The 15374-nt window shown below is 40.9% G+C and overlaps 1 protein-coding gene across 1 annotated transcript in view; it reads right to left on the bottom strand.

Moving 5' to 3' along the window:
* Positions 1-6890: 6890 nt before the first annotated feature.
* LOC110489356 (hairy/enhancer-of-split related with YRPW motif-like protein) overlaps positions 6891-15374 on the bottom strand; it is a 10323-nt gene continuing 1839 nt past the window's right edge. The window contains exons 2-5 of the mRNA XM_036953664.2: positions 10259-10325; positions 9890-9973; positions 9724-9805; positions 6891-9560 (exon numbers count right to left, since the gene is read on the bottom strand). Coding sequence (XP_036809559.2) covers positions 8893-9560; positions 9724-9805; positions 9890-9973; positions 10259-10325 — 901 coding nt within the window. The 3' untranslated portion in view covers positions 6891-8892. The remainder of the gene's footprint in view (positions 9561-9723; positions 9806-9889; positions 9974-10258; positions 10326-15374) is intronic.

Genomic DNA, 15374 nt, shown 5'->3' on the forward strand with positions numbered 1-15374 from the left:
ATGCAGATATGGTCAGACCAAGGTAGGTGTAATGTTTTGTGTGTTCAATTAAGGTGTTGTTCAGGGTGAATTTACATTTGTGTTTCTGACATCTGGGTTTTTTTTGGAAAATCATGATTTTAGTTTTTTGGAAATTTACTGCCAGGGCCCAATTATGGCAATATTGCTCCAGAATATTAATGTTTTGTTGAAGACCTTCTTTGGTTGGTGATAGAAGTACCAAGTCATCAGCATATAGCAGGTATTTCACCTCTGTGTCAAATAGTGTGAGTCCTGGGGCTGGAGATTGGTCCAACATGTCTGCTAATTCATTGATATAAATGTTGAAAAGATTTGGACTCAAATTGCAGCCTTGTCTCACACCTCGACATTGTGAAAAAAATTCTGTTCTTTGGTTTTTGATTTTTATTGCACACTTATTTTCTGTGTACATACATTTTATTAAGTCATACACCTTACCACCAAGCCCACTTTGTAGAATTCTCTCTCTCTCTCTCTCTACCTCCCTCTCTCTCTCTCTCTCTCTTTCTCTGTCTCTCTCTCTCTCTCTCTCTGTCTCTCTCTCTCTCTCTCTCTCTACCTCCCTCTCTCTCTCTCTCTCTCTCTCTCTCTCTCTCTCTACCTCCCTCTCTCTCTCTCTCTCCTCTTTCTCTGTCTCTCTCTCTCTCTCTCTCTGTCTCTCTCTCTCTCTCTCTCTCTACCTCCCTCTCTCTCTCTCTCTCTCTCTCTCTCTCTCTCTCTCTCTCTCTCTCTCTGTCTCTCTCTCTCTCTCTCTCTCTCTACCTCACTCTCTCTCTCTCTCTCTCTCTCTCTCTCTCTCTCTCTCTCTCTCTCTCTCTCTCTCTCTCTCTCTCTCTCTCTCTCTCTCTCTCTCTCTCTCTGTCTCTCTCTCTGTCTCTCTCTATGTCTCTCTCTCTCTCTCTCTCTCTCTCTCTACCTCCCTCTCTCTCAAATTCAAATTCAAATTCAAGCTGCTTTATTGGCATGAAAAACATTGTGTCAATATTGCCAAAGCAACAATGTATACAATATACATTGTAACAAAATTGTAAATGATAGCAAATAATAATATAAAATGGTAGTAAATAATAATACAAAAATAAATACAATAAAATGGTAACAGTCTACAGTAAACATTAATAATTATAGTAATAACAATAATAGTAATAATAAGTAAGTTACTGTTTACTATGCAGATGTTATTATTCAGTGTCCCTCAGGCTATGGCAGGAAAATACATATTTGGCTGCAAGAGGAGCCATTGCTCCTTCGCCCATGAGTATTCTTAGTTTTTCCTCTGGGTTCAATTTGTAAAAATGTGGAATATATGTAGTCATTTCTGTGAATAATGAATCTCTTTGTGAGGAATATTTATCACAGTAAAGGAGAAAGTGCATCTCTGTCTCTACCTCCCCTGTCATGCAGTGACCACATACACGCTCCTCTTTGGGTAGCCATGTCTTTTTATGTCTGCCGGTTTCTATTGCCAATCGGTGGTCACTCAGCCTGTACTTGGTAAGGATCTGTCTCTGCTTCGTATCTCTGACAGAGTAGAGATAATCAGCCAATTCATATTCTCTGTTTAGGGTCAGATAGCAATTTAGTCGGCTTTGGGATTTTGTTTCGTTTTTCCAGTATTGTAAGTATGATTCCTTTGATTGGTTCATGATTTTGTTTATTGGAATTCTTTCTTTTGAAGCAGTGCTGGTGTCAGCTTGATTGGTGAGGTCCAACACCAGCTGACTGAGAGGGCTCGTTTCTGGGCTCAGCTCTTGGGCTTGAAGTGCTTTAAATTGCAGACTCGAATTTGGACTTGAATTTAGATGTAGCCAAAATTTTAATGATCTTTTCTGTATTTTCATTATTACTGGAAAACGGCCCAATTCTGCCCTACATGCATTAGTTGGTGTATTTCTCTGGACTTGTAGAATTTTCCGACAGAATTCTGCATGGAGGGTTTCAATTGGATGTTTGTCCCACATTTTAAAATCCAGTTTATTGAGTGGCCCCCAAACCTCACTTCCATAAAGTGCTATTGGTAGGATTACACTGTCAAATATTTTAGTCCAAATTCTAATTGGGATGTTGATTTTGAATAATTTCATTTTTATTGCATACATTGCTCTGCGGGCTTTTTCTTTGAGTGCCTTCACTGCCATATTAAAGTTTCCCGATGCAGATATGGTCAGACCAAGGTAGGTGTAATTTTTTGTGTGTTCAATTAAGGTGTTGTTCAGGGTGAATTTACATTTTTGTTTCTGACATCTGGGTTTTTTTTGGAAAATCATGATTTTAGTTTTTTGGAAATTTACTGCCAGGGCCCAATTATGGCAATATTGCTCCAGAATATTAATGTTTTGTTGAAGACCTTCTTTGGTTGGTGATAGAAGTACCAAGTCATCAGCATATAGCAGGTATTTCACCTCTGTGTCAAATAGTGTGAGTCCTGGGGCTGGAGATTGGTCCAACATGTCTGCTAATTCATTGATATAAATGTTGAAAAGATTTGGACTCAAATTGCAGCCTTGTCTCACACCTCGACATTGTGAAAAAAATTCTGTTCTTTGGTTTTTGATTTTTATTGCACACTTATTTTCTGTGTACATACATTTTATTAAGTCATACACCTTACCACCAAGCCCACTTTGTAGAATTTTGTAGAATAGCCCTTCGTGCCAAATCGAATCAAATGCTTTTTTAAAGTCAATAAAGCAAGCAAAGATTTTGCCCTCTTTTTTTTGGTGGACGTGTTTATTAATTAGTGTGTGTAAGGTGTATATATGGTCAGTAGTGCGATGGTTAGGGAGAAAGCCAATTTGACATTTACTTATTACATTTTTTTCTTGAAGAAAGGTTTGAATCCTTGAATTCAAAATGCTACAGAAAATCTTTCCCAAGTTACTGTTGACGCAAATTCCCCTGTAATTATTGGGGTCTGATTTGTCTCCACTTTTGTGGATAGGGGAGATGAGCCCCTGGTTCCAGACATCAGGGAAGCAGCCAGAAGTTAAAACCATGTTGAACAATTTAAGCACAGCATTTTGCAACTCAGGTGTGCTGTTTTTCAGCATTTCATTTCTGATGTTGTCTACACCACAAGCCTTTTTTGATTTAATAGATTTTAGCTTTTCATTTAGTTCTTGTTGGGTTATTGGGTAATCTAATGGATTTTGGTTGTTTTTAATGACTGATTCCAGGATGTTCAATTTTTCTTTAATTTCTAATTGGTTCTGGTTTAAGTCTTTTTGTGGGATGTTTTTGTATAGATTATCAAAGTAAGTTTTCCAAATTCCTACATCTTGTATGGCTAATTCTTGTGGCTTTGTTGTGCTTAAATTGTTCCACATGTCCCAGAACTGATTTTGGTCAATTGCGTTTTCAATTTCATCAAGTGTCTTGTTGGTATAATTCAATTTCTTGCATTTCAGTGTTTGTTTATACTGTTTCAGAGTTTCAAAGTATTCATATCGTAGCTCTGGGTTGTTTTGCTGCTTATGTTTTTTGTTTGACATTTGTCTTAGGTGTTTTCTAATTGTTTTACATTCATTATCAAACCATTTGTCAGTAACATTTTGATTTTTGCTTCTGATGTTGCATTGCTTTGGTTTTCTCAAATTTGCTTTCGATGCTGCTTTTTGGAATATGCAGTTGATGTTTTGGGTAGCTGAATTGACACCATCTTTATTGTTTTGGTACTGTGAGTTATTGAAAAACTGTATAGAGTTCATCATTTCATTTGAGTTCAATGTTTCAATGAATGCCTCTGCACTGTTTGGAGCCCATCTGAACGATTGGTTTATGTTGTAAAGTTTATTGGGCTGTTTTTTTGAATGAATATTGCCGGTTAATTTCTTCAGAAACACGTTGATCTGACTGTGATCTGACAATGGTGTCTGTGGTCTGACAGTGAATGCACTAATGGAGGAGGGGTCAATGTCAGTGATGGCATAATCGACTACACTTGTCCCAAGAGCTGAGCAGTAAGTAAACTGACCTAAAGAGTCCCCTCTGATTCTACCATTAAGCATGTACAGGCCTAAGGCTCGACAGAGATGTACTAACTCTTTTCCATTTTTGTTCAGTATTTGGTCAGGACTGTTTCTATTATTTATAATAGGGCTACTGTACAAGGAGGGGTGTCCAAATATGTGGTGGTTACCTCCCGCATCAGTGTAGTCAGGCTCAGAACTTGTTCTTGCATTGAAATCTCCACAAAGAAGCACTTTACCCTGCGCCTGAAATGTAATGATTTCTGTCTGGAGATTGTCAAAAAACTGATCATCATAATATGATGAATCTGAAGGAGGAGCATAAGCTGCACATATGTATACATCATTGTCACAATAGATTGTACCTTTGTTAAGTTTTAGCCAAATGTGAGTGGTACCTTTTTTCATTTCATTCATTGCTAAGTCCTGCTTATGCCAAATGATGATTCCACCTGAGTCTCGGCCCCGTTTAACATTTTTATGTTTGATTGATGGTAGTAAACTTTCTCTATAGCCTGAGGGACACTGAGTATCTATGTCTCCACGACACCATGTTTCCAGTAGGATTATGATGTCCTGTCCCTTGATGTTTTTAATCAATTCTGGATGAGTTGTTTTATAACCAAAATGTGAAGAGTATAGGCCCTGGATATTCCAAGAGCTGATAGTTAATGATCTCATTTATAATAAGTGATATTCACTGGTTTGAGTAAAGTACATCGAAAAAAACAAAAAAAATAAAATATGTATATATAAATATATATACATACATACACATATACACACATATACATACACATATACATATATATACATACATATATACACATATACATACATATATACATACACATACATATATATATACATATATATATACATACACATATACACATATACACATATATACATACATACATACACACATACATACATATATACATACACATACATATATATATACATACACATACACATACATACACTTATATACATACACATACATATACACACATACATACATACATACATACACACACACACATACACATACACACACACACACACACATACATACATACATATATATATACATATATATACACATACACATACATATATATATATATATATATATATATATACACACATACATGCACATACACATATACACACATACATACATACATACACACACACGCGCACACACACACACACACACACCATTACATATAATAATTATTATAATACCGGTGTCAATACATTTAGGAATATTTGTAAACAAATGAATAAGAATGGAATAAGATTGCATTGTACTTATGTTATGTGTGTTTGTGTGTGTGTGTGTGTGCGCGTGCGTGCCCGTGTGTGAATTAAAGGGACTGTCTAGCTCAGTAGTCTGCATATTAGTTGCAGTAGTTGGCGCACCTCTCCTATCTCTGATTGTTCTAGGGGTCTTCTGCCAGAGGTTACCTCAGCATATGTAGGCTGACGATCTAATTGATACATGGTGTGGACTGCATCATGTGGTCTACTTCCCTGAAGGGCAGTGTTCTGACTGACCCTGGAGTAGTGGTCAGAGCTGTGTTGTGATGGGCTGGGTCTAGTAGAGCTGTGTTGTGATGGGACAGGTCTAGTAGAGCTGTGTTGTGATGGGCCGGGTCTAGTAGAGCTGTGTTGTGATGGGCCGGGTCTAGTAGAGCTGTGTTGTGATGGGCCGGGTCTAGTAGAGCTGTGTTGTGATGGGCCGGGTCTAGTAGAGCTGTGTTGTGATGGGCCGGGTCTAGTAGAGCTTTGTTGTGATGGGCCAGGTCTAGTAGAGCTGTGTTGTGATGGGCCAGGTCTAGTAGAGCTGTGTTGTGATGGGCCAGGTCTAGTAGAGCTTTGTTGTGATGGGCCAGGTCTAGTAGAGCTGTGTTGTGATGGGCCGGGTCTAGTAGAGCTGTGCTGTGTTGGGCCTGGTCTAGTAGAGCTGTGCTGTGTTGGGCCTGGTCTAGTAGAGCTGTGCTGTAATAAGCCATGTCTGGCTCTTTTCTCCTCGGGATGGTGGAGGTACTGTTGTTTCAGAAGGTGGGGCGGGGGACCTTTGTTGCTGGGGTGATGGGTGTGTGGGTCCCTGCCAAGTGTTGCATCTTTTAGGTCCTTGGCAAAGGTTCTGATACTGTCCTGATCAAGATGTATATTATCATATAAGTGTTGACATGTCAGAGTGGGGTGGTGAGCCGTTCTGACGTTGAGCAGTGAGGCACAGTCCACAGTGATCTGTTGATTTATTTTGTCGATCAACTTTTCTGGGAAGTCTTTTCTTGGTAGGAGGGTGGACACAACTATATTGGTTGTTGGGAACATAGCCTGTGCCCGTTCTGCCACTCTTCTCACTGCCCCAGATACATTTTCACCTTTGGCATGAAGGTCGTTTGTGCCAGTGTGGATGATGATGTTGTCAGGGGTGTCAATCCTGGTCTGACTCTCTCTCTCTCTCTCTCTGTCTCTCTCTCTCTCTCTCTCTCTCTCTCTGTCTCTCTCTATGTCTCTCTCTCTCTCTCTCTCACTCTCTCTCCCTCTCTCTCTCTCTCTCTCTCTCCCTCTCTCTATGTCTCTCTCTCTCTCTCTCACGCTCTCTCTCTCCCTCTCTCTCTCTCTCTCTCTCTCTCTCTCTCTCTCTCTCTCTCTCTCTCTCTGTCTCTCTCTATGTCTCTCTCCCTCTCTCTCTCTCTCCCTCTCTCTCTCTCTCTCTCTCTCTCTCTCTGTCTCTCTCTCTCTCTCTCTCTCTCTCTCTCTCCCTCTCTCCCTCCCTCTCTCTCTCTGTCTCTCTCTCTCTCTCTCTCTCTCTCTGTCTCTCTGTCTCTCTGTCTTTCTTTCACACAAACATATTTTACGAAAATAAAATAAAACAAAGTATTCCTTTCCATACCATTTTTATCAGACATTCCAATGTTAATAAAAACAGAATCGATCAAGGTATCTCAATGATCTAAAAGATCCAAAATAAAACATCACAGCTCAGTTTCACAGGGACAGTTTGAGAAGAGCTGTGTCTCCCTCTATATCTATAGATAGGGTTGCAAAAATGCTGGTAACTTTCCCCAAATTCACAGGTTTTCCAAAAGAAAATCACGGCTGTAAGATTCCTGGAATCAGAAGTGAATAAACCCAAAATCTGTGATCCTCCAACCAGGATTTCTGGGATTGTGGAACTCCTGTATATGTGGTTCTGTAGTGTTTTCTATAGTCCCTTGCATTCGTTTGTTCATAGACAATCTATTGGGTCGCTTCTAGTGGAGAACAACATGGTATTGCTATGAAGATCCACATACAAACTGAGATTCAGAGCTTTCTGTACAAGTAGGACCGTCAGGCAGCCTGTGTGTGTCCCACTCTGGATGTCTTTAGTTATTCTGTTCTCTCTTATGACTCGGTCTTCCATCTTGGTTTTCTTCATCTGTCCAACTTGTCTCTCTGTCAGTCCCTGCTGTTTCATCCCAGTCTGTCTCTCTGTCCGTCCCTGCTGTTTCATCCCCGTCTGTCTCTCTGTCCGTCCCTGCTGTTTCATCCCAGTCTGTCTCTCTGTCAGTCCCTGTTGTTTCATCCCAGTCTGTGTCTCTGTCTGTCCCTGCTGTTTCATCCCAGTCTGTCTCTCTGTCAGTCCCTGCTGTTTCATCCCAGTCTGTCTCTCTGTCAGTCCCTGCTGTTTCATCCCAGTCTGTCTCTCTGTCCGTCCCTGCTGTTTCATCCCAGTCTGTCTCTCTGTCCGTCCCTGCTGTTTCCTCCCAGTCTCTCTCTCTGTCCGTCCCTGCTGTTTCATCCCAGTCTGTCTCTCTGTCCGTCCCTGCTGTTTCATCCCAGTCTGTCTCTCTGTCAGTCCCTGCTGTTTCATCCCAGTCTGTCTCTCTGTCTGTCCCTGCTGTTTCATCCCAGTCTGTCTCTCTGTCTGTCCCTGTTGTTTCATCCCAGTCTGTCTCTCTGTCCGTCCCTGCTGTTTCATCCCAATCTGTCTCTCTGTCAGTCCCTGCTGTTTCCTCCCAGTCTCTCTCTCTGTCCGTCCCTGCTGTTTCATCCCAGTCTGTCTCTCTGTCTGTCACCCAGTCTGTCTCTCTGTCCGTCTCTCTGTCTGTCTCCCAGTTTGTCTCTCTGTCTATCTCCCAGTCTGTCTCCCAGTCTGTCTCCCAGTCTGTCTCCCAGTCTGTCTCCCAGTCTGTCTCCCAGTCTGTCTCTCTGTCCGTCTCCCAGTCTGTCTCTCTGTCCGTCTCCCAGTCCGTCTCTCTGTCCGTCTCCCAGTCCGTCTCTCTGTCCGTCTCTCTGTCCGTCTCTCTGTCCGTCTCTCTGTCCGTCTCTCTGTCTGTCTCTCTGTCCGTCTCTCTGTCCGTCTCTCTGTCCATCCCTGCTGTTTCCTCCCAGTCTGTCTGTCTGTCTGTCTGTCTGTCTGTCTGTCTGTCTGTCTGTCTGTCTCTCTGTCTCTCTCTGTCTCTCTGTCTCTCTGTCTCTCTCTGTCTCTCTGTCTCTCTGTCTTTCTGTCTGTCTGTCTGTCTGTCATGTCGTATGGCTTTAGAGTCCCTATCATTTAGAAATGGCATCAGCGAGGGAGAGAGACAGAGGAGGTAGTAGTTGTCCCTAACCGCTGTTCTAGGGTCAGATATGATTTCATCCCTATAATAGTTAAAAGGCAGGTTTAGGGGTAAGGTAATCTGATCCTAGATCTGATGGTTTAAAGGTAGGTTTAGGGGTAAGGTCATCTGATCCTAGATCTGTGGTTAAGTGTGGTTAAGGGGTAAGGTAATCTGATCCTATATCTGTGGTTAAGGGTATATTTAGGGGTAAGGTAATCTGATCCTAGATCTGATGGTTAAAAGGTAGGTTTAGTTGGGCAACCTCTACATTGTACTCCATGTTGACAGGTTCTGGATCAGAAGGCTCCTATCTCAGTCCCCCAGGTCTTTGGAGCCTTGGCAGAGCCACCCATACCCCTGCGCTGACCCGCGGGAGACCCCATAGGGGCAAAAGGTCTGAAGGAGACTCGCGGAGGAGCAGAGGAAGAGGAGGAGGAAGAAGAAGAAGTGGAAGAGGAGGCGGTGGTGAGGAGGGGTGAGGCTCCGGGGGACTGCTGAGTGAGTCTGTGAGTGGGGGAGGGGGTGAGGGTAGGGGAGGAAGGAGAGGGGAGAGAGGGCACATGGGCAGGGGCGAGTAGAGACCCCTGTTGGCCCCCCAGGGGGGCGAGACGCAGGGTGTCGGCTGAGTGGGATGGATAACCCCCACCCCCCAGGCGTGCCAGCTCCCTCCGCCCCGCGGAGAAAGATGGAGAGTGGGGAGACGAGACAGGTGACATCTGGTGATAGGAGGAGATCCACGGCCAGGGAGGAAAAGGGAGGGAGGAGGAGGTGGGGGGCAACTGAAGGAGAAGGGGGTCCAGCTGGCTGGCGCAGTGGGAGAGGTGGGAGACCAGGCGGGCTCCGATAGGGTCCGGGGAGTCCACCCCTCCTTCTAAAGAGCCCAGGTACCGAACCACCTCTCCTACACACTGTCTGAATCCCAGGGTCCTATAGTCCACAGCCAGGACCTGCGCATCAAGGTACCCTGAGAGAGAGAGAGGTAGGGGTAGAGGAAACATAGAAGGAAAGACAGAGAATTTGGAGGGAGATAAAAAAAAATTAAAAAGGGAGAAAATCAGTCAGTGAAAATATCAGATTGATGTTAGATAACCAACTCTGTCGCAGGACAGAAAGACGGACGGTCTCACCTTTGCCCCCGATGGCATGCAGCAGCTTAAGGTGGTCCACCGTCATCTGCAGAATCTCTGCCTTCTCCAGTTTAGACGAGCCCTGGAGAGAAGAGCAACCACCTTTAAGAACAGCTCAGGTAAAAGATGTTAGACAATTGAACTCACAATAGGTTGTGGTTGTTACCTGCTTCTCAAAAGCACTTGGCACCAGTCTTCTAAGCTCTGACAGACTGTGGTTGATCCTGTCTCTGCGTCTCTTCTCTATGATCTGAACAGGGAGACCAGCACACAGCTTTAGAGAGTCATAACTTTACTGATATACTGTAGTTGGGAGAGGAGAAGTGGAAGAGGAGAGGAGACGAGGAGAGGAGAAATGAGGAGAGGAGAGGAGAAAGGAAGAAAGGAGGAGGGGAGAAAGGAGGAGAGGAGAGGAGAGGAGAAAGGAGGAGAGGAGAGGAGAAAGGAAGAGAAAGGAGGAGAGGAGAGGAGAAAGGAAGGAAGAGGAAGGAGGAGAGGAGAGGAGTAGATGAGTATCATAGGGACTTGAATTCACCCCTCTTCTCTTCTTCCGGGCCAGAATCTGGGAGGTGCTAACTGGGGACATGGACCCAGTGACTGGACTGTAACATGGAGAGAAGGAGAGAGAGGGAGAGAGAGAGAGAGAGAGGGAGAGAGAGAGAGAGAGAGAGGGAGAGAGAGAGCGAGAGAGAGCTTTGATATCACTGCATATTGTTATTGTTACGCCTCTAATACCATGCAGAGACACGATGGCACAGCATCTCCTTCAATCTAATTTGTCTTTTTGGGTACAGAGAGACCTCTTTATACCAAAGCCTTTCTACAGAGATGGTTTTATATCCTCAGGGCTTTAGTCTAACAGTGTCTCGCTCTCTCTCTCTCTAACATCTACTTTGTTGTTCTGAACAGAATGTCTTGCGTCCCAAGGGGCACCCTGCTCCCTACATAGTGCACTACTATTGGGCCCACAAGACTCTGGTCAAACGTAGTGCACTATATAGAGGATAGGGTGCCATTGGGGACCAGTAAAAAAAAAATAGATCCTGTTTGTCGAACCAGCTCTCGTTTCAGTTCTTAAAAGAGCCTGACAGCTTTGAGTGCTTTAACTGTGGAATCCTTCACTGGGACCGGTCCATCAAAGACTTGTGTTGGTTATATGGCGTTCTTCTGATGTGACCGCTGGTCTTGTTTAGATGGGGTTATGTTGTGTTATATTTGTTCTCTACTTATTCTGTAGAGGGAAGCTACAGTTGTTCTTTTAAATGTCATGTAGGAGCATAGAGAAAGATGATATATTGTTTAAGGAAAATTATGTTTAAGGATTATATTTTGTTTAAGTAACATTCTGTTTAAAGATAACTTCCCTTAAACAATATATTATGTTTAGTATAGTAATATGTCTCTAGTATAGTAATGTGTCTCTAGTATAGTAATGTGTCTCTATAGTAATGTGTCTCTATAGTAATGTGTCTCTAGTATAGTAATGTGTCTCTAGTATAGTAATGTGTCTCTAGTATAGTAATGTGTCTCTAGTATAGTAATGTGTCTCTATAGTAATGTGTCTCTAGTATAGTAATGTGTCTCTAGTATAGTAACGTGTCTCTATAGTAATGTGTCTCTAGTATAGTAATGTGTCTCTAGTATAGTAATGTGTCTCTAGTATAGTAATGTGTCTCTAGTATAGTAATGTGTCTCTAGTATAGTAATGTGTCTCTATAGTAACGTGTCTCTATAGTAATGTGTCTCTAGTATAGTAATGTGTCTCTAGTATAGTAATGTGTCTCTATAGTAATGTGTCTCTAGTATAGTAATGTGTCTCTAGTATAGTAATGTGTCTCTAGTATAGTAATGTGTCTCTAGTATAGTAATGTGTCTCTAGTATAGTAATGTGTCTCTAGTATAGTAACGTGTCTCTATAGTAATGTGTCTCTAGTATAGTAATGTGTCTCTAGTATAGTAATGTGTCTCTATAGTAATGTGTCTCTAGTATAGTAATGTGTCTCTAGTATAGTAATGTGTCTCTAGTATAGTAATGTGTCTCTATAGTAACGTGTCTCTATAGTAATGTGTCTCTAGTATAGTAATGTGTCTCTAGTATAGTAATGTGTCTCTATAGTAATGTGTCTCTAGTATAGTAATGTGTCTCTAGTATAGTAATGTGTCTCTATAGTAACGTGTCTCTATAGTAATGTGTCTCTAGTATAGTAATGTGTCTCTATAGTAATGTGTCTCTAGTATAGTAATGTGTCTCTAGTATAGTAATGTGTCTCTAGTATAGTAATGTGTCTCTATAGTAATGTGTCTCTAGTATAGTAATGTGTCTCTATAGTAATGTGTCTCTAGTATAGTAATGTGTCTCTAGTATAGTAATGTGTCTCTAGTATAGTAATGTGTCTCTATAGTAATGTGTCTCTAGTATAGTAATGTGTCTCTAGTATAGTAATGTGTCTCTAGTATAGTCTAGTTTTGTGGTACACATTCTCAATGTCTATGATAATATCACTATTAAGTTGGGGGGGGGGGGGGGGGGGGGGGGGGGTGTTCTGTTCCCCTCACACAGACTTTCAAATAAATCATTAGCACCTAAATTAAGAATTTAAATACATTTGAATTGACTTTGACAATTAGCCTAGACATGATGAGTCTCCAGGTCCTCCGTCCTCAAAGTCTGCTTCCGGATATATTATATTCATACATTCATCTTTAATATGTTATTATTATATATTCATATTCTATATTCTATATTCATATTATACATTCATATTATATATTCATATTAATATTATCATATATTCACATTCTATATTCATATTCTATATTCATATTGTTATTATCATATATTCACATTCTATATTCATATTCTATATTCATATTGTTATTATCATATATTCACATTCTATATTCATATTCTATATTCATATTCTATATTCATATTGTTATTATCATATATTCACATTCTATATTCATATTCTATATTCATATTGTTATTATCATATATTCACATTCTATATTCATATTCTATATTCATATTATTATTATCATATTATTATTATTATATTATTATTATATTCAAAGCTGTCAAACATTCCCCCTTTTCTCTGATGAAACCAAAAAACTAAATCAAAGACTTGACATGAACGGGGTATTTAAATGGAACCAGAACAGAGCGACAACTTTTGGGGACGTTTAAAAGACCATAAGTAAACAGTTTGTCGAGATCAAACACTCAGAGACAGGCAGAGTCAAACACTCAGAGACAGGCAGAGTCAAACACTCAGAGACAGGCAGAGTCAAACACTCAGAGACAGGCAGAGTCAAACACTCAGAGACAGACAGAGTCAAACACTCAGAGACAGGCAGAGTCAAACACTCAGAGACAGGCAGAGTCAAACACTCAGAGACAGGCAGAGTCAAACACTCAGAGACAGGCAGAGTCAAACACTCAGAGACAGACAGAGTCAAACACTCAGAGACAGGCAGAGTCAAACACTCAGAGACAGGCAGAGTCAAACACTCAGAGACAGGCAGAGTCAAACACTCAGAGACAGGCAGAGTCAAACACTCAGAGACAGGCAGAGTCAAACACTCAGAGACAGGCAGAGTCAAACACTCAGAGACAGGCAGAGTCAAACACTCAGAGACAGACAGAGTCAAACACTCAGAGACAGACAGAGTCAAACACTCAGAGACAGGCAGAGTCAAACACTCAGAGACAGACAGAGTCAAACACTCAGAGACAGGCAGAGTCAAACACTCAGAGACAGGCAGAGTCAAACACTCAGAGACAGGCAGAGTCAAACACTCAGAGACAGGCAGAGTCAAACACTCAGAGACAGGCAGAGTCAAACACTCAGAGACAGGCAGAGTCAAACACTCAGAGACAGGCAGAGTCAAACACTCAGAGACAGGCAGAGTCAAACACTCAGAGACAGACAGAGTCAAACACTCAGAGACAGGTGGAGTCAGACTAAATCACTGACTTGACTGTTCACACTAAATTTTAACAAGTTATACTTGACTGTTCACACTAGGTTGCAATAAGTTATACTTGACTGTACTGGACTGCCTGTCATAGTGGACTGCCTGTCATAGTGGACTGCCTGTCATAGTGGACTGCCTGTCATAGTGGACTGCCTGTCATAGTGGACTGCCTGTCATAGTGAGCTGTATGTCTTGTTCTGTCTGGAAAAAAAACATGATACACATTCCCTTATTTTACTCTTTTATATTCTATTCCATTACACCCTACTCTATTCTATTCTATTCCATTACACCCTACCCTATTCTATTCCATTACACCCTACCCTATTCTATTCTATTCCATTATACCCTACCCTATTCTATTCCATTATACCCTACTCTATTCTATTCTATTCCATTATACCCTACCCTATTCTATTCCATTACACCCTACCCTATTCTATTCTATTCCATTATACCCTACCATATTCTATTCCATTATACCCTACTCTTTTCTATTCTATTCCATTATACCCTACCCTATTCTATTCCATTACACCCTACCCTATTCTATTCTATTCCATTATACCCTACCCTATTCTATTCCATTATACCCTACTCTATTCTATTCTATTCCATTATACCCTACCCTATTCTATTCCATTACACCCTACCCTATTCTATTCCATTATACCCTACTCTATTCTATTCTATTCCATTATACCCTACCCTATTCTATTCCATTATACCCTACCCTATTCTATTCCATTATACCCTACTCTATTCTATTCTATTCCATTATACCCTACCCTATTCTATTCCATTATACCCTACTCTATTATATTCTATTCCATTATACCCTACCCTATTCTATTCCATTATACCCTACTCTATTCTATTCTATTCCATTATACCCTACCCTATTCTATTCCATTACACCCTACCCTATTCTATTCCATTATACCCTACTCTATTCTATTCTATTCCATTATACCCTACCCTATTCTATTCCATTATACCCTACTCTATTCTATTCTATTCCATTATACCCTACCCTATTCTATTCCATTACACCCTACCCTATTCTATTCCATTACACCCTACCCTATTCTATTCCATTATACCCTACCCTATTCTATTCCATTACACCCTACCCTATGCTATTCCATTATACCCTATTCTATTCCATTATACCCTACCCTATTCCATTATACCCTACCCTATTCTATCCCATTACACCCTACCCTATTCTATTCCATTATACCCTATTCTATTTCATTATACCCTATTATATTCTATTATACCCTATTTTATTCCATTATACCCTATTCTATTCCATTATACCCTATTCTATTCTATTCCATTATACCCTATTCTATTCCATTATACCTTATTCTATTCCATTATACCCTATTCTATTCCATTATACCCTATTCTATTCCATTATACCCTATTCTATTCCATTATACCCTATTCTATTCCATTATACCCTATTCTATTCCATTATATCCTACTCTATTCCATTATACCCTACTCTATTCCATTATACCCTATTCAGGTGTGACTGAGTTACATCCTACAATTCCAGGTCTGATTGGTCAAAACTCAAAATCGTACAAACTCAGGTGTGATTGGTCAGAATAATTTCCGGTGTACATGTAATTCTACATACTCAGTTATATATAATTGGT

This window comes from Oncorhynchus mykiss, chromosome 18 (genome assembly GCF_057628025.1).
Source record: "Oncorhynchus mykiss isolate SJ-2025 chromosome 18, ASM5762802v1, whole genome shotgun sequence".
Lineage (NCBI taxonomy): Eukaryota > Metazoa > Chordata > Actinopteri > Salmoniformes > Salmonidae > Oncorhynchus > Oncorhynchus mykiss.